Genomic DNA, 22,785 nt, shown 5'->3' on the forward strand with positions numbered 1-22,785 from the left:
TTTAAAGGAAAAAAAAATGTATCAAATTACTGACCTTATTTTTCCTCTTCAGAAAGAGAAACAAGTTAAATCACAGCTTGCCATTAAATCTCCAGATATTTTGACTAGTTATGAAACAAAACATTTCTTTGCACACAGAGAATAACTTTGATTAAATCTTTTTCAAAATATTTGTTGCTTCTTGGAAATGCAGGAACTATATTTAAAAAGATTAATAATAAAATAAAATGATGAGAGAGAAAAAAACATAGTACAAATCATTTGTTTTTAGTCTCTTCTTCTTCTCTGAAGTCTTCCACGAAGTTTCAGTTGCCAGTCTCTTTAACGAAGGACTAGCCCATTCCATTTCTTCTATTTTTTCCAAAATCTTATTTTTTTGATAAACAGTAAAGCAGAGTCTAAGTCATCGAAAATTTTAGGACCATCAGGAAGGAAGATTTTAAGCTTGGCAGGAAACAGAAGGTATGTTTTAAACTGTGCTTTTTAAGCTCCCTTATTAGTAGCAGAAAAACTTTTCTTTTAGCTAATACCATGGAAGAATAGTCATTGTCAAAGCACAGTTGTTTCATTAATCTTAACAGGAGCTTTAGCCCAAGCAGATTTAAGAACCATCTCTTTATCAAAGATGATAGAAATCTAACTATAACTGATCTAGGATAGTTTTTGTTAGAGTTAGTATTAGCTATAGATCTATGTGCTCTTCGATACCAAAAGAGAATGCTTCTGGTAAATCTAAAGTTTTAGGAGCCATGTTGTTAAAAAGAAGTAATATTGTTACCTTCAATATTTTCTGGCAGTCCAAAAATCCTAATGTTATTGCACCTAGATCTATTTTCCAGGTCATCCAGCTTTGTTTGTAAATGTGTATTTTGTTTCAGCAGAAACTCAATGTTGATTTCCTCTTCTTGTATTCTATTTTCCATGTCATTCACAGCTTCTTCTATGCCTGTCATCTGGATCTTCTGTTGTTGCAGGTCCATATGTAAAAAGTCTATTTGTTTTGTAGTTTTTTCTATGAAAGTGTCTATTTTAGTATCCATTTTATCCATCTTAGCAGTAAGTTGCTGTACTATAATTATCAAAGACTGAAGTTCTTTCTTGATGCTGGAGTCTTGAGAATTTGCCTTACTGGAACTCATTTCAGACTGATAAACTGACAGGAAAATTTCCAAAGTAATTTCTGACAGGAATATTATTAAGATTTACTTTCTTTTTTAGATATAGTTCAAGAACTATATAAAACAAACATATTTAGAAAGAAAATTACTTCAAAAATTAATTTTTAAGTAATTAATTCCTGTCAATGTAATGAAATTGGTGGAGCTGAAGAAATCTGCTGCTATCCTGTGTTCATCCTTGGCCACGCCCCCAGTCATAATCATTCTTCAATTAACCTAACAATAAAATCATTAAGCAAATAGTTAAACATGTAATTGATAGTTTTAAAGGTTTCTTTCTGGTAATCCAGTGTGTTTTTTTTTTGTGTGTTTTATTTAGTTAATTAGTGTACCATATATCAGTTCTGCTTCATTTTTCTTGCTTTTGTAAGACGCTTTAGTTATCTGAGTAAGAGAAGTTCTTACATAGAAACATAGAATGCTCGTAAAATGATTCGAACTTAACTGCTTTTCATGATATGCTATTAAACGCAGTCTGTTTGCATTGAAACATAGTCATTCCAAGTTAGCTGAAAATGTTTAGCATTAAATGTGCCAGGTATGAAGTGCTTGCCAGACTTTATGATGTGTTTATTTATCAATTTTTTCTTCTTTCTTGAGCAAGGGTAACTTTGGGAAGGCTGTAGCACTTTCCATTTTCCATGTGTTCTTTGTTTTCTGAAAGCTGTTTGTGAATTTGATCTCTCTGGCCCAAATTCAGAAACTTTACCATGAGGTGTACACAGTGTTTACACCTTGTGGTATCCTTTCCACATTAAGAGACAGCCCTACCATGGTGCTAGACGCTAGTGAGGTATTCCAGGGGAGTGTCATATTCTAATTACCATGTGCTCCTCTTAGAACTGCAAGGTATTTATACCCCCGAATAATTCAGAGAAATTAACATGGCCTATCTTGGTGACTCATGGTAATGAACACAGGCAATAGGTCACATTCATCCACTGAGCTACAGTTAAGTGTTTGGGAATTTAGATGTTAAGTGGTGCTAGGATGTGTGTACATTTGTGTATATGAGGGGTTACATGTGTGAGTGTTTGCCTGGGAAATTGCAATAGGAGGATTAGTCAGGGTGCAGGTTAGATGTCTGTATGGGATGAATGTGTGAGTGTGTGTCTATGTGCCGGTTGGGGTAGCTGTTATACTTCCACACACCCATAGACTAATGACCAAAGCCTGTAACATTGTAACATGGTTGATTTATGGGGACAGAAATAGCAGACATATAGGATGTACTGACAACACAGGGACAAGTATGGGTGGGTGCAGGTGTTACTGTATGAATGTGTGTGGGAAAATGCATGGGGGAGTGCCCTTACCAGCAAGATGCATATGCTAACAGTGATAACTACCACAGGAAAGTACTGATCTGTACTCATGGTTGTTAATGGCGATTCAGAGGCATGCAAACTGGCTGATAACGAGGTCTTTCCTCATTGCTGCTAATGCATTGCTGAATTACAAAATACTGTATCTTGTAAACAGGACCTTTTTACTGCAGCTGGCATTCATAGGTTCATAGGTTGGTACTAGGCTATCAGCCCTAGGGCCTATACAAGCCTAGCCATAACAATTCCCTGGCTATTTCTTCCCACACTATTTACTTCCCTGGACCCTTGTCTAGCAGGGCGACTGACGTGATCCCCGGGGTGAATCTCCTTTCTCCCATCCAATCGTCAAGGTTCCTTTTGAAGAGGACCAAAGAGGCACTCTGCTTGACATGTATGGGCAATCTATTCCAGAGTCTGGGGAGTCTCTGGATCAGGAACCTATCCCTCCAGCATGTTTTGTTTATTGTGATGACAAGGTTTAGATCCCTGGAGCGTGTGGCTCTGAGGGATTAGGATTTCTTTAAGTGTAGCATGTCCAACAGCTCTGGGTTTGACATGGCCTTGTATGTTAAGCAAAGATCGCCTCTGAGTAGACGATATGCGACAGAGTATAGCTGGAGTTTTTTAAAGCGGTCAGCATAGGGCATCTGCTTTAGGCCTGTGATTCTTTTAGTGAGGTATTTCTGTGGCCTTTCCAGTTGTTGCAGATGTCTTGAGAGGTACATACCAAACGGGGCATTGTATTCTATAATGGGTCTAATGAGGGATGAGCACAGTGGGACAATGAAGTCCTTTTTTCTGGATAAAAAGCCCTTAGTGATGAGGTGTGCCACATAGAAGGATTTCCTGACTGTTGTGGCAATGTGGTTATCAAAGGTGAGACCACTGTCCACCTGTGTCCCTAAGTCTCTTATCAAACTTTCGGTGCTTAGTGTACTGCCACCTATATGGTAATTTATGGATACATGTTTTTTCCCAAAGGGGATAACTATACATTTCTTGGCATTGAGCTTGAGCCCATGGCTCTGGCACCAAGCATCTGTTTCTGTAAGGCCCTTTTGTAGAGTATCTACATCATTTGGGGATTCAATAATGGCTCCCAGTTTGCAGTCATCTGCAAACTTTGTTATCCAGAGTCCCTTAGTGTTGGCCTGTACTTCAGAGAAGTAGATGCCAAACAAGAGCGGTCCCAGGACTGAACCCTGAGGTACTCCACTTTTCACTTGTCTGGAGCTGGATTTGGAGTCGGCTACTTTTACAGTGTGGGTTCTATCAGTAAGCAACCCATTGGGTGATGTAGGGATTAATGCCCAGCTTAGTAAGTTTATCTATGTTTCCAGAGTGTGGGGGATGGTGTCAAAGGCCTTGGCAAGGTCTAGATAGGCTGTGTGGACCACTTTACCCTTGTCCATGGCTCTGGAGACTGATTCAAAGAAGTCAATCAAGTTTAGGAGACATGATCAGCCCTTCACAAACCCAAACAGGGTGGGGTCCAGTGTTTGAAGGTTGCCAATGTCTTTGTTTATAAGTTCCATGATAATACGCTCTATGGCCTTGCAGATAAGGCTTGTCAGACTGATGGGATGGTAGTTTCTGGGATCCAAGGTAGATCCCCCCTTGTGGAGTGGGATAACTGTAGCTGTGCACCACTCAGTGGGCACAAAACCTGAAGTGAGGCTATGGTTAAACATGACACTTAGGTGAGGTGCCAGTTCATATTGTAATCCATGTAGTACACAGCCCGGGATGTCATCTGGTCCCATGGATGCTGTATTCTTAGCTTTGGAGAGTGCATTTTTTACCTGTGTGGCCATTATTACCGGAATTTGGCAATCTTCCGGGATTGAGGGGGGTGAAGTTGGCACTGAATCGATCTGCCAGGATATTGGCAATATCCTTGGGATCAGTATATTTAATGCCATTCTGTTTTAGCTCAGAGCAGATCTGAGCATTGCCATTTAGATTCTTGACATAGTTATAGAATGCCTTGTTGTTGTCTTTGGAATATTTGGCAATTTTATTTTCGTAACTAGCTTTGGAGGATTTTATGAGGGAACTCAGTTTCTTACTGAGGCTGGTAAGGAGGTTTTTTGCATCCTGGGATTTTCCTCTTTTCTGCAACAGTTTCTTCCTTTTGTTGTAAAGTTTGTTTATGGCAGGGGACCACCAGATTGGCTTCTTTTTTTGGATGAGAGCATCTTGGTTCTATTTGGGATGGCATGATTTATGCATGAGTGGATGTGCTCGTACAGTGCCTTAGTGTAGGATTCAGCAGTTGAACTTTCAGCTCCTGTCTGCATGTGTGTCATGAAGTTTGTCACTTCTGACTTGAGTAGCATGAAGTTGGCTTTGGAGAAGTTTTTTATGGAGGTTTCCTTACTGGGGGGTGGGGTTGGGATGTGGATGTTAAGGGTGATTAGCTTTTGGTCAGACGTGACTAATGAGGGAGTGACCATAGGTGTGGAGCATCGATTTCCCATGTTGGTAATGACCAGGTCTAGGATACTGGAGCCCCTGGTGGGACTATGGATTAGTTGATCCAGGGCGTTGGAATTTATGAATTCCAAGAACCGTTGGGCAAAGGTGTTGGTACATCAGTAGCTTTCCCAGTTAATGGCAGAGTAGTTAAAATCACCCAGTATTAGGGTGTTTGGTTCTATCTTAATATTTTCCAGTATGTTTAGAAAGATGTAGTGAGAATCTTGGGGTATGGTGGGGGATCTGTAGCAAGCTACAATTTGGATTGCAGTCTTACCTAGTGTTAGTTGCACCTGGAGAATTTCAGATGCATTGTGTTGGGCAACTAGCCTGGTGGTGTGAATATCCTTGGTGAATATTGACACTCCTACACCTTTAGTGTTTTGTCCTGCTTTGGTGGCCGAAAAGTGTGGTAAGAGTTGTAGCCTGGTATTGCAGGGGTGCTCTCTGGAGCCTTGAACCAGGTCTCAGTTACTGCACAGATATCGATGTTCTCCATTTTAGGAGTGCCTCGAGAGTGTATTTTGAGGTTTAGACTTCTAGCATTGAGTAGCATTACCTTCAGATTTTGCATGCTTGTACCTGTTACGGTGGTGGTTTTGTTCTTTGAACTTTGCCTATAAAAGGCACTATAGGGGTGGCAAGAACCTTAGCCAGTAACCTGAATCCCAGAGGCGACAGGTGCAGACTATCTCTGGCAAAGCATCGTGGTCTGTCAATCATGTCGTCCCAGGCAGACAGATACTGGATCCCCTTTGAATGACACCAGAAGCTTAGCCAATTGTTGAAGTCAATCATTTTGTCCTTATATTGTGGTATCATTCTGGGCGAAGGCAAGATGCTACTCAGGGCTAGGATCATACCTGCCTGGGCCACATGATCCGAGAGCTCTTCCATGTCTCTTTTCATGTAGTCCAGGGAGGTACGTCTCAAGTCATTCACTCCAACATGGACAATGACAGAGTCATATTTATACTTGTTGTTGAGTGACTTGAGTGCATGCGTTATGTGGTGGATCCTGGCACCCAACAGGCAGATGAATGTAATTTTCTCCTTGTTCAACCTGGTGAGAGGGACATCATAGGTTCATAGGTTCATAGATTAGTACTAAGCTAACTGCCCTTGCGAGCCATTTTAAGCCTAGCCAGTTATCCCTTATGAGACTCAAACCCTGCACCTTGTCTTTGTAAGGCAAACATCTTAACCATTAGGCCACCCTCCCAACCAAATAAATTCCCACTGCCAGTCTCGAACCGAGGACCTTGGCAACATTAGTCTGTATGACCTACCACTAAGCCATGACAGTGTGCCGGACTGTAGAGTCACCTATGACTAAAGTGTTAGGTACATTGTCTTGTCTTAGGGGCTGTTGCTGGGTGGCACACAGGTGTTTTGAACTATGTGACACTTTGGTTGTGATTGGTGTTTGTTTGCATTTCAGCTGCTTGGGCAGGTTACAGTTAAGGGCCTCTGCATATGTGGATTTAGTGTTGCTATATGTGGGTGTTGGTGGTGTGGGTTTAGAAGGGCTAAGTGTTGTTTGAGGTGTAGTGTGGGTGTGAATTCCCAGAAATTGACTTTCCTCAACTTGTAACTCCACTTTTTTTGTTTTGGTTTGCCCAAGTATAACACATTGTTTCAGTAAGAGAGCAGCTGTAGCAGGACAATATACAAATGAATAAATGATTTTGCTCACTTTGCCTATAGATAAGGGCAGTAGCAAGCCATTTGAAGTGTAAACTGGTAGAGCTGCCCAAGAAGTACCAGTGTTGCCGTATCAGTGGGTTATCATTTATCACAGCAAATTTATTGATTGGCATTGGTACGACCTAAGCCTATTATGACAATTTACTTAACACTGCTTCAAGGCTTTAAAGTTACACCATCACTTGGCAGTTTAAAACTCAAGAGTGGTGTACTGCAGTTTATGGCTTTCCATTAGTAAACTCAGCAATAGACCTGTCATGATGATTGCTGCCACATTGCTTTGAGTACACAAAGTATAGCATCGTTTAGGTATCCTGGATTTGAGTCCACTGCGGCTTAATTTTTTTTCAGCTAACTCACTGCAGTTTTACTAATAAGACTAACTGTGGAATTAAAAAATCACAGGCAAAATAGTAGCTATACAGAGCAAATATTGTCCTTGGAATGTGAGAAGCCCAATTCACCTATAAAATAGCCAGGCATGGTAGCTTACTATAAATAGAAATGCTACACATTGACCATCCCAGTAACAGTGGTCATCTACTTCCATACACAGAATCATGAAGGAAAATCAAGGAGGACAACAAGCTGCACAAACCTGTGATTTTATGTGCATGTATGTGTATATCACTTTGTCCATAAATTTAAGGGAGGACATTATATGGGCATGGAGATAAGGAAATAGTCCAACTGGGCATTCCTAGATGTGAAGAAAGCATATGACAAGTTCCCAAGAAAGATGATTTGGCCAGTCTTGAGTAGTTTGAAGTCCTAGAAACATTGGTGCAATTAGTGGAGGATGTGTACAAGGACCAACCCCACATGTACAAACACTGTTTAGACTCACAGGAAGCCTTCTGGTTGGAGAAGGTGTACATCCGCATTCAATACTGAGCTCACATTCCTCCATACAAGAGATAGACTACATCAGCAAACAGCTTAGATCTCAAGCACAGTGCATTGAGCAGAATGTTCTGCATTTCACCGAGGTGAAGTAGTGTTCTGCTTCTCTGGTAACAGTGGCAGCTCCACTTTCCATTCTGTAATTGACTCCCAAATTGTAATTATAGCCAATCAACAAAGAAAGAAAGGGGGCCAACCAGAGAAATATTTCTGGAGGAGAAGTAGCCACTCAGAAACCTGGCAAATACAAGTCTTTGGTTTCAGGGCAACCTATTAAGCCACCTTGGAAAATGTACAGGGAATAAAAATAACCCGCTGGCATTTTCCCTTTCCCTCGCTAAATGCAGTTGTAGCTAATCAAATTTAGTGAGTGGAGAAAAAAAGCAAAACAGGACAAAAACTAGTAACTGCAATGTTGACAGTTAAGATGGTGTGTGTGTGTGTGTGTGTGTGTGTGTGTGTGTGTGTGTGTGTGTGTGTGTGTGTGTGTGTGTGTGTGTGTGTGTCAGTGTCAGTGTCAGTGTCAGTGTCAGTGCAAGAAGCCTGGACAAAGCCAAAAATAATGGAGGGGGGCACTTGACCAAAATCAGGGAGAGATATTAAATACTGATTCTACAAAATTAGAAAGTTGTTAGAGTAATAGGTTTTGCATTAATATGCACTTTCTGTAATTTAAATATCTGAGATTGTTAGTTATTTCAATCTGGAATGATTTGCCAGAAAACTACACATTTTATGAGGAACACACCAAATATAAGAGACAAAAAATCTGGACAGTTAAAAGTTATACTGTCAACCTCAGCTCAAGAATCAGTAACAAAGGTAAGGGGGGAAGCTCCCAAATCAGAAACAGATTTTAAATATTGTACTTACAAATTTGTTAGAATAACAGTTTTTGCATTAGCATGAATTTCTGAAGGAGGAGGGCCAGTTTGAAGGAGATTGGAGACTGTAAAGTGGTGACAGGAGAAAGTGTCGTTAGGCAGCATAGGATAGCGGTTTGTAGGATAACGTTGGTTATCAAGAAGAGGAGGAGGAGTGTGAGGGCAGTACCAAGGATCAAGTGGTGGAAATTGAAAAAGGGTAATTGTCAGGTGGAGTTCAGGGATGAGTTAAGGCAGGCACTGGGTGGCAGTGAAGAGTTACCAAATAGCTGGGTAACTACAGCAGAGCTAGTAAGGGAGACGGCTAGAAAGGTGCTTGGTATCACATCTGGACAGAGGAAGGACGACAAGGAGACATGGTGGTGGAATGAGGAAGTATAGGAGAGTAAACATAGAAAGAGGTTGGCAAAGAAGAAGTGGGATTGTCAGAGAGATGAAGAAAGTAGACAGGAGTATAAGGAGATGAGGTGCATGGCAAAGAGAGAGGTAGCAAAGGCTAAGGATTAAGGCATATGAAGAGTTGTATGAAAGGTTGGACACTAAGGAGGGAGAAAAGGACCTGTACCGATTGGCTAGACAGAGGGACCGAGCTAGGAAAGATGTGCAGCAGGTAAAGGTGATAAAGGATAATGAGGGAAACATACTCACAAGTGAGGAGAGTGTGTTGAGCAGATGGAAAGAGTACTTTGAGGGGTTGATGAATGAACAGAATGAGAGGGAGAGAAGGTTGGATGATGTAGGGATAGTAAATCATGAAGTACAATGGATTAGCAAGGAGGAAGTAAGGATAGCTATGAAGAGAATGAAGACTGGAAAGGCTGTTGGCCCAGATGACATACCTGTGGAAGCATGGAGGTGTTTAGGTGAAATGGCAGTGGAGTTTTTAACCAGATTGTTTAATGAAATCTTGGAAAGTGAGAGGATGCCTGAGGAATGGAGAACAAGGGTTTTGGTACCGATTTTTTAAGAAAAAGGGTGATGTGCAGAGCTGTAGTAACTACAGAGGGATTAAACTGATCAGTCACAGCATGACGTTATGGGAAAGAGTAGTGGAAGATAGGTTAAGAAGGGACGTGATGATTAGTGATCAGCAGTATGGTTTCATGCCAGGAGAGAGCACTACAGATGCAATGTTTGCTCTGAGAGTGTTGATGGAGAAGTATAGAGAATGTCGGTAGGAGTTGCATTGTGTTTTTGTAGACTTAGAGAAAGCATATGACAGGGTGCCTAGAGAGGAGTTGTGGTATTGTATGAGGAAGTCAGGAGTGTCAGAAAAGTATGTAAGAGTGGTACAGGATATGTACGAGGGTAGTGCGACAGCGGTGAGGTCTGCGGTGGGAGTGACGGATGCATTTAAGGTGGAGGTGGGGTTACATCAAGGATCAGCTCTGAGCCCTTTCTTATTTGCAATGGTGATGGACAGGTTGACAGATGAGATCAGCCAGGAGTCCAGTTGGACTATGATGTTTGCAGATGACATTGTGGTCTGTAGTGAGAGTAGGGAACAGGTGGAAGAGACCCTGGAGAGATAGAGATATGCTCTAGAGGGAAGAGGAATAAAGGTCAGCAGGAATAAGACAGAATATATGTGTGTGAATGAGAGGGAGGATAGAGGAATGGTGAGGATGCAAGCAGTAGAAGTGGCGAAGGTGGATGAGTTTAAATACTTGGGGTCAGTAGTTCAGAGTAACGGTGAGTGTGGAAGAGAGGTGAAGAAGAGAGTACAGGCGGGATGGAGTGGGTGAAGAAGAGTGTCAGGAGTGATTTGTGACAGACGAATACCTGTAAGAGTGAAAGGGAAGGTCTACAAGAGGGTAGTGAAACCAGCTATGTTATATGGGTTGGAGACAGTGGCATTGACAAAAAGGCAGGAGTTTGAGCTGGATGTGACAGAATTAAAGATGTTAAGATTTGCACTGGGTGTGACAAGGGTGGACAGGATTAGGAATAAGTATATTAGAGGGTCAGCCCAGGTTGGAAGGTTTGGAGACAAAGCCAGAGAGGCACGATTATGTTGGTTTGGACATGTGCTGAGGAGGGATGCTGAGTATATTGGGAAAAAGATGCTAATGATGAAGCTACCAGGTAACAGAAAAAGAGGAAGGCCTAAGATAAGGTTTATGGATGTGGTGAGAGAGGACATGCAGGTGGTTGGTGTGATAGAGCAAGATGCAGAGGACAGGAAGAAATGGAAACAGGTGATCTACTGTGGCAACCCCTAGCGGGAACAGCCAAAAGAAGAAGATGATGATGATGATGATGAATTTCTGAAGGATATGAAGTCTGAAACTCAAACTGCCTGACATTATTTAGTGACTGCAGTCTTCAGTATGTGAAAAATGTCTGAGGAGTAGACAAAAATATGACAAAAGCTAAAAACTGGCATGTGTACTGTAAGTGAAGTAGTCTTTCTGTTCATATTAGGAACAAAAAACTTAATTTGTTCCTTTTGGAGCTTGCAAGTAGCATATCAAAACATGCTGGAACAACTTAGAGACATTCACCACAGACTCACAAAAAAGTTACAGGCATGTAAACATTAATTTATGAGGCAAGATTAAAAACTGTAAGTCTACACATTCTGACAACCCTGTGGAGTAGACGGAAGGAGCCCTTCCTATGGCAAAGGGAACTAGAATTCGATTAGCAGCCCTGGCACTGGAAGAGATGTCAAAGAAAAGAAGAGGAATGAAAGGGTGGGCCTGCTCGCCTCTCTTTTAGATGGAGGGGAGGGATGAGGATTTCGTACTGGGGAGGAATGTAGATGTCAAGCTGTGGTATTACTGGCGAGCACACCTGAGAGAATGCCAGGTTAGCGTGCGACCTTGTAATGCCCATGCCTTTTGAAGGTGTGGCCCTAAGATAGAAATGCCACTGCAAAGGTAGAAACATTGGCCAGCTGCCTGAGAAACAGCCTGAAAGTGGAACAAGGGAGGGAGTTAGGGTTAAAATTCCATCTGACTGCAGTATGATACTGTGCCCTTATTTAACTTCACTTTCACCACAGTGGCCAAAGAGGAACAAATGAGCCAATTGAGTTATTTGACTAAAAGAGCTGATAATATCAGGAGGCAGAGGAAAGGCTGAAAGTTACAGTGTTTACTATATGGGAGACTAAGAGGGCATCTAAATATGACCTTTTAAGCTTGCAATGACCTGTTCTTGTGTGAGTGTTTGAGATTAAAATCCTCTTGTATTTAGGGAAATCTTAGACTTGTAAGAAACTTAGAAAGGAATATCATTACTGCTAAGTAGCTCTGTGAAAGGGTTATCAAGTCCTTGAAGAAACTAGACTGTCTTATAAAGTTAAAAACTGTAAGATTATTCAGTCTTTTAAAACTAATCTGCATGAGGTCTAGAGGAACAAAACCATGGGTTGTAATTGCCGGACAAATACAGATTATCTCCTTTGTCTTTTCTTAATGGTGATGTTGATTATGATGTGACTGTTTTAGAAACAATGACTACTCAATATTGCTGAAACAATCTCGTAAGTTACAGTAACATTATGTAAGTGTAACTGCTGAAAGTATATTTTGTGCTGTTTGTAACAATATTTGATTTTTTGTTCTCTGCAAATGTTTCACGTTATATGCCATATGGTCCCATGGTTGAAAGTGGTGTGAAGACCATTTCCCTTACCCAGTTAACAATTAGTAAAAATAACAAATCTGTGTCATTATAATCAGCTACATTTAATTGCCTGTTTTACTGAAGCTGAAACTTGCAAATCACTTTGATCATGTTAACAGAAACAACATTTCTCACACTTCCTTCCTGCTCCATCCTATCATACAAAGTTATACCTCAATAAAAATTAATCTTCTAATATATTATTGATAAATATAACAAAGTCTTGATTACCCCATGCCAAAATTCCTGCAAGTTAAATATAGTCATATATTGTAGTCCTCCAGGCACACACTAACCAAATACTCAGAAGTAATTCTCTCTTTCCAGCAAGTTAGTTTTTATTATGAAAAAGTGAAACCCCACCATTTTCAAGTATACCTTTACAGCGCGAGCCACTTTTGCAAAAGCCACTAAAGACACTCCCAAACCTGACATTCATCACCCCCTCTTCCCACTTAAACAAGAATGAAAATTGTATAGCTAGATGCCAGAAATCTTCCACATAAATTGAACAAGTACAACCACTGGTTAAGTAAATGCAATCATAATAAAACTGTAACCGAAACATGGCTCAGCATAGTTGTTATAATTACCAATTACTCAACCTCAGAACTGTAATGCTTAGCAAAGTGTATGGCCAACCTAAAAGACAAGAAGTGGCATTATGTTTTTCATAAAAACATATCTCTATCTTCTCATATTTTCCTTTCCAAATATTGCATACAGTGATCTAGTTTGGCTGATTAGTACTTGTCTAGTAAGCAAACATCTAAAAGTACATATTGCTGTTTTATACATTCTGTCCCCTATAGTAACCATTTGAAATATCTTGATCTGTTATAGTGAGACCTGAAATGAAGAGACTTGAATGGCCTAAAAAACAGACTTTAATATATTAATTCTGAGATAGCCATTTTTGGAATATTCCCTTTTGTGCAACATATGGTGATCTGGGTGTTAATAACTATAAGTTTGGCAGGTATGGGGGGCTTGATCCTCACATCCGAGGGTGCAGGGGGCTTGACTCTCTGCAAAAAAAAAAAAAAAAGGTTTAAAGGAGAAGAACAATGTTCAAGATTTTCTCTCCTGCATTTCTGCATTTTTGATATTTTTCCAGAGTGTCAGCACTCAGCATTTTAAGTGCCAACATTTCAACAGAGAGCCACAGCTACTATAATAAAGGGGAAAAAGTACTCTGCTATCTTCTGTTTTCCAACATTAAGACTCATTTAACACTGTGAGTAGTTTCTCTTTCGCCAGCTGACACCCACCCCCTTCCACAGCGTACAGTGTTATCCAAAATCTTAGCTAACCCATATACAACCAAACTGGGAAAGCTAAATATCAGAATATCAAAAGAATGTTGATATGTCTTCTCACTAAATAAGCCCATATTACTATAGAGAGAAAAAAAAAAGGTCCCAGGCAGTGACTACACCAAAAGCTGTCTCTTGTCTCATCTTAAAGACTGATGCTTGCATTAGGTTTCTTGTAATTTCTCCTGAATTGAACAACTTGACCTTTATTTCAGCTGAACTATAGAGCATTGCTCACCTGGGAGACTGAACACTGGAACAAGTTGATACGATTCCTCTAGAATAAGGGAAATGCGTCTTTTAAGCTGATTTTGAGACTTGTGTTGATTGCCAGTATTTTTTGTTTGTAACTGTTTTAACATAGTTCTCTTTTGACAGAAGGGAACTTGCAGTGTTCTTAGCAATTACTTTTGGTAGCTAGCTAACATTGAACGTTTCTGTTAACCATTGCTTTTTTTTTTTCAGTTGCTATAACTTCGGCAGGATTTCACACTGGACACCACATTTTGATGTAACACCCCCCTACTGCATATGCCAACCCCAATATGGCAGTAACACACTTTTTTTTGTATGGTTGATGTAAATATGAAAAAATATATCTTTTATAACATATTGCAGACACTGCCTAATAATTCCAGTTTCACCATTATTGCATAATAAATCCTCTCCGCTTGTAGAAACCCACTTTGCTGCTTTGGTTTTAGGTATACATCTGTACAGAGACTTCAGAAATTAGACAATGAGATGAGAACACTGATGAGTATACTCAATTCAGTGGAATAGAGAAGTCTCCGGTAAAGATGGGTATACCTTGCAGTTTATGCAAGAACTCTGCTTTCTTGATGACTGTACTGTTGTAGAAAGCAATGATTATATATGGGTTACCTACTTTAGTATGAAAGCACAGAAAGTCAACAGTTGTTTTTGGTATTAGAGATAGCCACATTCATTTGTGGTTGAATGCAAGAAATGCTGATCATTGCTTTTACTGAAAACAAAATTTCCACGCAGTAGAGGTAAGTGGGGATGAAATAGTGTTTGTGGGTTAGTGTTAGAGTTAGGACTAATTAAGGGAATAGATTTGATTTTGTGCATGTTTGATGTTGTGTGTGTCTATGTTTGAGTGTCTTGTGGAAGTGTATTGTTAGCGAAAGGGGTTTTCAAAATTTAATGAGTATCATTAGCATTAGCAAAGCACTTTCTCCAGTTTACTCATGCATGCTAACCCTAGCCCTGGCTATAACCCTGCACATTAACTTCTGAAAACCCATTTCCCTTACAATACCACAATTCTGGCAAGTTATTTCTGAAAGTGTGTGGTCTTTATTATTGTTTAACCAATCAGAAAAGGAGACTGTTTCCTTTTTCCACAGGTTTTGTTACATTTTGAGAGACCTGTAATTGTGATGTTGACATACAAGTTTTGACAAAAGGTGTTGAGAATTTTGCACATTCACATTTACCGTCACAAACACACACACACACACACACACACACACACACACACACACACACACACAGAAACACATATTTATGCACATATATTTATATGTTTACAGTTCACTTGGTTGACACTAATTTGTTCATCTTAAATTAACTATAGTCTGCTTTGAGCTGTTTGTGTGAAAGTTTTATTGAGCAACTTCCAGGTTGGTTGACAGAGCTGAGAGTGTGTGTATGTGTGTGTAAGTTTGACTGTTTTAGGTTAATTAAGGGGATACATTTAGTTTTGGTGAGCCTTTTAGAGTAAAGGTTAGGTAAGGGGGTAGATTTAATGTGTTTCTGTCAGTGGTGAGTGTCCGAGCTAGTGATATTGTTATGGAAAGGGTTTTTAAGTTAAGCTGCATGGTCAGGGTCAGGGGCTGCCCCCTCTGCTCCACCTTAATAAGGTACGCCAACCCTAAACCTGCCCTGCCCCTAATCCTAACCATGCAGTTTACCTTAAAAATCCCTCTCCTTAACTCTAACACTATTCAAACCAAACAGCTGTATGTGTGGTAGGGTTATGAGTAGTACATCAGAAAAGGAAATTTGTTTCCTTTTCTAGTGTACTGGGTGTCTGTATTTAGTGTTGTTAATTTAATGTATTGTCAGTATGTTGTGGTCAGTGTTTTTGTTTTGAATATGTTGAGCATTCGTAATATAATCATATATGGATCTAGTAAATTAGATCAGTAGAGTCAAATGTCGATGTAGCTGAAGTTGACAACATAATGTTGACAAGATAATTTGCATGTGCTGAGCGGTAACCTCAGCACACTGAATTATAAAACAAAAAAGAAAACATTGTTTTTTAAAAGGGGTGAATCCCTCTCCAACCAAACACCCTACTAAATGATTATTTTATCTTCGAAATACTTAATACCCAGGAAAGGTCATTATTTCCTAATCCAGAGGATTGTGTGCTATTGCACACCTGTCGACCATCTGTCTTGCTGACCAAATTGTGTCAACAAAACAGATGTCAACATAAAACAATTTGATCAAATTTTGTTTATATATATATATATATATATATATATATATATATATATATAGATAGATATATATATATATATATATTCACACATACACATATATGCACGTGTGTCTGTCTGTATCTGTGTACACGTTGTTAGCATTGCTAAATCACAGTGCCTAGTTCTCAAATTCAGCTCTTAGCAGAGGTGTCTCCTCTGTGGAGTCTGCACATCCTATATCCACATGAGTATTTGACATTTGTTCCTGCTACCTCCTATATCCCAAGTATATGCTGTAAATGAGTTAGAAATCCTCTAAATTGTGTGTGTGTGTGTGTGTGTGTGTGTGTGTGTGTGTGTGTGTGTGTGTGTGTGTGTGTGTGTGTGTGTGTGTGTGTGTGTGTGTGTGTGTGTGCGCGCGCATGTGTGTGCATGTGCCTGTGCCTTGTGATAGGTTTGCCCCCAATCAGAATGAGCATCTATGCATTATGAGCATGGGTCTCCTGGTCCCCAGTGACACTACACTGGATTAAACAGGTAATTGGGGAATTGTTATCCACTAAGCATCTGTTGAGTATATAAAATATTATGATGCACATTTTCAACCCAACCTCTAAACAATGATGTGTACATATTCTGCTGTCTGCCTTTATTGAGAGCATAATATTGCCTGTTTTGATGCTCAAACCAACAGGACCTGTCTGGATGGCAAAATGCAGTAAGTAAATATTACATAGTGATCTGAATTTCTTTTTTTCCAGCTTGTACATATAAAAAACAGAAGTGTCTGTTAGCTGTTCACTATGAACAGGGTTTCTCCATTTTTGCTGAAACAGAGGATGGGGTAAGATCCAAACCCCTTTTGCAGCAACCATATGAGAAGCTGAAAATGTCTTCAGATGATGGAGTTAGGATGCTGTTTCTGGATTTTGGAGAAGATGAAGGAGACATTGTAAGTATTTTTTTTCATAAAATAGTGCAAGCAAATATTATTATACAATAAAATCAACTGTATGGCCTCTTTGTAGTAGTCATTCATATACTGCACAGAAGGATGACATTGCTGCTTCCAATAGTGCACTGTAAATGTCTCTGAAGATGGTCTTTTCTTAGTTGCACTATTTTAATGCCCTCACTACCTCTGTTAAAGTGGATAAGTTAATTTTAACAGCCAAGGGCAGAAACAGAAAACAAAAAAAAAAACTTATGATTCATGCAACACACAAACTTTCCTGCAACACTATGACTTGGATTCAAAAATGAATTTCAGTGTCAGGAGAAGACTTGGCATCCTACATTTAATGTGTACCTGAAATTACAATCCTTATACGATACATTGCTAATACATGTAGTGTAACTAGTTGCTGGGTATGTTCACAAATACCAATAGCAGGAAAAGGGTTACCTCTCATTCCTAAACCATTATCATTAAAAATACTTCTAAACATGACATGTCAAGATTGGTATGCTCATGGATGCTTTTCAAAAAATGGGTCATCCTCCTATAGCAGCAAATCCCCCTCCAGCATTTGTTGTAACACAGCCTGTAAAAGGAGATCTATGTTTCAAACCAAAAATGAAATTGGTTTAGTACATACCTGACAATGTAGCAGCTAACATTACTTATGTGGAGAATAGTATTTGTAAGGCTAGTTATTTTGAGTTATATGATAATTGGCCCAAGTACTGTAGTTCAGATGAATATCTCAACTGTGATACCTCCATGTTTACCTTTGTGAATAGAAGACAAACATGTAAGTCTCCACCTCCCACTTATATTCAGTGCATGGCAGATGATTCTTTGTACTGCATATGTGGAAGTAAAGCTTACAATCTAGCAAAGATTATTCTAAGTGTTGGTTAAGTAATTTATTTTCAGGATGGAAAACCATATTATCTACTAAAATTGTCATTTTACAATCCTTAGTATTTCATGTATTTGTAGTTGCATGTTGCTTAAATTCTGTTATTCTGAAGTGAAAAAAAATCAATTGATCAAGTTAATGTTGTAATCACAGATAACATTATGCAGTTGTAAGTCCTTAAATATATTATGGATTTCAGGAGGAAATGACAGAATTTTATAAATTAAAGTTGATTTCTTCCCCATTTCTGTACTATGCAGACTTCAATGATTCAAGCAGACTTTCATTTTGTATAATGTAAAGATCCAGGTTATGCAGTATGCAGACTTCAAAAGTTCTTAATAGTTTGCAGACAGTTCTCTTGTGAGAAGACAAAGGCATACTTGATCACAGACATAAATAGGAATTCTATATTTACCTATTAAATATAAGTCATCTGACCTCAGGATTATACATCTGACCTCTGTCTGAAGTTGGTCAATGGCCATCAGGTGGAGGACTTTCACATTTGGCAAGCTTTTTGCAAGAATCTGTACTCAAAAATAAGACTTCAAAGTCTTAACTAATTTGTTGACATATCACATATGCAAAGACTAATGGATTTATGAAACATTGTCCACTGCAGAGCTTGTTTGTCATATAGCCTAACTCTAGCTGACTAAATCAAGTTTCATTCCAGCTAGCATAGCTGCCAGTCTGTCTGATTCATGTGTTAAAGTTTTCTTGAAACTGTCTGGTTTTCTGTTGCTTCAAGCATATAATAAACTACTTTTTACAGCCGCAGAATTGCAGGTCTTATGGTCTCTTGGTGATATCTACAGCATAAAATGTAACACAGTCTGCTAAATCCCACCACTGCCTAGCCATAAAACAGTAGGCTAGCTAGACCTTCCATACTATCTCTCTATCACCCATTTAGTAACTGTTTGTAACATAATCTACAAACCACAAAACCGTCCTGCACTAAAAGCCTTAGTGGAACTTTACACAGAGTCACAATCACTATGATCCACAGTAAAGTCCCTGCTATAACGATAACTAAATCCCTCAACTCTGCTGCCCTGTCCTTGTACTCAAATTAGATCTCAAAAATCTGTTATTCTATCCCTACTACTGTCAGACAACAAACTAACCTATCTAGATGAAAAAAACTGCTAAAACAACATACAAATACACTTCGCTATGTTCTTGCATCATCCCAGGATAGACTGTCTTGGCCTTGAAACACTGACATGATTCCTTTATACCTCAACAAAGGAAGTTCTTGATGCAGATTTCCTACTGACTTCTATCCCTTTGCTCTTACTGCTACCATTACTGTCTCTACTTACTCCTCACAAGTTTTTCCCTGCAGTAAAGTTCCAGCTTATACATACTACCTTCTACACCTATCTCAGCTTCACTACACCTTTCCATTTCTTTATATCAGCTAACAAATATATAATACTACTCACATTTCCTCACCTCATGTCTTCTTTCAGCTCAGATCTCCCATACCACCATTCTTTTATTTCTTCTATCCATAAGTGCAAAACTGTAATTTGACAATTTAAACATCCTGTCTCATATTTCTCATACCCATAAATGTTATATTGCAGTTTGACACCTCATTGTAAATACCATTTTGTCATGGTTTTATGTAATGACTCTATATTTTACTTACTTTTGTTTCTGTGTAACATACTTGCCTTTTAGTTATTGTATGTCCACATTGTAATTTTAAGCTTTACATTTTTCTGTATTGTGTAAAACTGCCTATTTTGTAAGTAAAGCTTTTCTCCCAGGGCCTCTAACTACCTTGGCCAACAAAAGCAATACATGAAAATAGATAAATATAAATAAATAAGTGCCCAACTCAGGTTGTTCAATTAACACACCAGTGACAAATATGTGATTCACACACAGATATGGCCACAATGAGAAAAACCTCATTATGGACTCATTACCTTCTTTGAATCAAACACTAGCACTGTCAGACCTGACTGTGTTACTGCTCTCCATAGCAGCCCAACTATTTTGTTAGCAAATGCACCCCCACATGTATGCACAAACATGCACACATTCTTTTTCTCTCCCCCCAGGCATTAACACACACGCACATGCACACACACACACACACACACACACACACACACACACACACACAGCACCACCACCACCATCATCATCATCGTCAATAATCAAGCACTCCCTCAAATCCAATTATAGTCATGGAAACACTCAGCCATCCACTCATGTGTACAAGCCAATACACACACACAGATATAATCATCCCTAAGGTCCAAACAAACAGACATACACAAACACACACGTTCACACAGCCTCATTCATGCCCTTAACACTCCTCCCACCCCCACATCTTCAGTAAACTTACCTGCACTTGCAATACTCTCATAAGAATGAATGAGTGACCAACATGATTACAGCAGTCACTTTTTCCACCAAAAATAAAATGCTAATCAGCTAAGCAATTAAACACTCTGATGAGGAAACCTGGTTCCGTGGACATTTCAGGAGACAGCACATGGCTTATGAGCATTAGAAACTCCTGTAGACTGCTGCATTGTTTCTGCATGTTGAGGACATTGAGATGGGAACATTTAGTAGTAGAGAGGTCTCTGAATTCAAAAGGCTTACCATAATACCAAAATATTCCAGGTTAAGGGTTCCACATAGTAGTTACCAAGGGTTGTTGTTGTGTCTTTCGGCTTTTTCCGGTTAGGGGTCGCCACAGCAGAACTCTGGTCCGCTAATGAATGGCAGTAGATTTTTACGTACCGAGTTGCCAGCTCTGATGCACAACCTAAACGAAGGTATGCCCACTCATGCATGTCTCCACACAGAAGACGCTCTAGCTGAGAATCGAACAGGACAACGTCTTACTGTGAGGCGACAATGCTACCGCAGTACCACCACTGCAGTCAGTAGTTACCAAGGGTATAAGTAGTTATTACTAATTATCATTTTGTTGTATCCCACCCACGGTGGTGGTGCTGCAGTAGTGTTGTCACCTCACAGTAAGACACTGTCCAGTTCAAGTCTCAGCTAGAGTGTCTTCTGCGTGGAGACATGCGTGAATGGGCGTACCTTCGTTGAAGGTTGTGCGTCAGGGCTGGTAACTCGGCACATAAAAATCAACTACCAATCATTAGTGGACCAGAGTCTCACTGTGGCGACCCCTAACTGGGAAAAGCCGAAAGACACAAACAAACAATCATTTTGTTGTATCCCAAAGTGGTCTGATTGGACAGGCATGCTGAAATGACTTTTTGTGGGTACATCTTTTTTTCAAAATGCACTATCTGATCCCTGAAGATGAAAATAGAGTGCTATACAAAGGAACGCAAATTCATGGCCTTCAGGCCTCAAGATTCCTCAAGCCAGCATAATGCTGGGTGAGAAAAGCTATTGCACTACATTTCTTGAAGCTCTGATTTCCTTTCTTTTTTGTTTTGGAGAGCACAGTACTAGTCCTCATGCAGCCCTCCTGATCACAAAATTTTGAGAGGCCTGCTAATACTCTTTTACAGGATTTTTACTTCATTTAGTTAGAATGGCAACACTCAGTATCACTGTTTATTTTCAGATTTTCTTATCATAGTGTCACTATTTGTAGGAAGTCAAAAGTTTATGTTCTTGAGCTTTCATTTGCACAAGGTGTTGAAATTTAATTGCCTTTTTAAGCAGACTTTCTTAGCTTCAGGTCCTTTTGCAGACACTCCTAGGATCATAGGAAGTTACTTGGCTATTGGTCCTGAGGCCCTTACAAGCCTAGCCAAGAATTTAGCACATGTTCCAACAAGTCAGCACCCTATGCTACTGTCCAGCAGGGACACAGGTGGAATCCCAGGGGTTTATTTCCTGTTTATGGAGAGAGTCTATTCCACTTCTACTCCTACCTACATTCCATCGGTCAGCCACTTTATCACATATTATGGCATCCCAGCTCCATCATCTTACACAGCTGTGATGTTGGAGCTGCTTTGTCTGTTCACAGTAAGCCTGCAACTCCCATTGAGAGGGGAAAAGTGGCAGGACTACAAACACCTTGTTCTATAGGCTTTTCCTGTGTCTTCAACTGTAGTCCACAGTTATTTCCTTTGCTTAATTACTACTGTGGACAGGTAAAGAAAATGTTTATTTTGTTTCTTAATTAATATAGAGGATTATGACTGCGCCACCAGTCATAACCATGTTGTTAATTTGATCAGTGTATTTAGGAAGTGCAGTGATCAAGAAGTAAATTTTCTGAGTCGGTTTCAAAAACATTAACAGATATGCTCAGCTATTATAACTCTTTGTACTACATGGCTGTTTAGCTGCTCCAATGTTCTACAGCTTACAGAAAGAAAAAATGTAGGTGTGCCCTTTAAAAGGTGTAAAACACTTAGTGCTGCCATACAGACAGGCTGATGTGTAATCAACAGCTTTAAAACCTGCTAAATACCTCACTCTGTTTTTGTTTTGTGTGTGTGGCAATGTGAACAGAATTGCCAATTTTAATGCTGTCTAAAATGCTTCCCATGTTATGAGGTGACAGTCGTGTGCTGCAGCACAATAACCAGTCATATCAACTGTCAAAGGTATATCAAAGTTTGTTTTGCACCTTTCTGATGTCAGAATTGTGTATAACAAGCGCATCTTTTTTTTCCAGTTTTGGAGTACAATCAGCATGTTCCTTGCACTATATGTTTATTGCACTTGTGATAACAAGTTTGTCCACTAGGACAAGTCCATTATTTGCCAAGGCCCAGGGTGAAAATCTCCAGCCTCCACAATAATTAAATATAAGTTAGTAAAAAGTGCTGGCGACATAGTTGGTACATAATGTATTGATGTAGTTCTCAAGCATTGTCGTGTAGTAAGAAACATTAATTTCTACATAAACTTTCTGTGCTTCTCTGTTAGCTTTCAATTTGTAAATCTGCTTTCTACACCAACTCAGATTATTTCCAGTGAAGCAAAATGTGATGCTGTGAACAGAATTGCAATATTATTTATAGGCAAGCTATAACAGATGAAGTAACCATAGTT

The 22,785-nt window shown here is 39.5% G+C and overlaps 1 protein-coding gene across 1 annotated transcript in view; it reads left to right on the forward strand.

Annotated features, from left to right (window-relative positions):
* Positions 1-22,785, forward strand: part of SNTB1 (syntrophin beta 1) — a 1,146,703-nt gene that overhangs the window by 1,041,770 nt on the left and 82,148 nt on the right. The window contains exon 12 of the mRNA XM_044066911.1: positions 16,648-16,838. Within this exon, the coding sequence (XP_043922846.1) occupies positions 16,648-16,838 (191 nt within the window). The remainder of the gene's footprint in view (positions 1-16,647; positions 16,839-22,785) is intronic.

The sequence above is a fragment of the Protopterus annectens genome, chromosome 3.part1 (genome assembly GCF_019279795.1).
Source record: "Protopterus annectens isolate FY-2018-M chromosome 3.part1, PAN1.0, whole genome shotgun sequence".
In the NCBI taxonomy this organism is placed as follows: Eukaryota; Metazoa; Chordata; order Ceratodontiformes; family Protopteridae; genus Protopterus; species Protopterus annectens.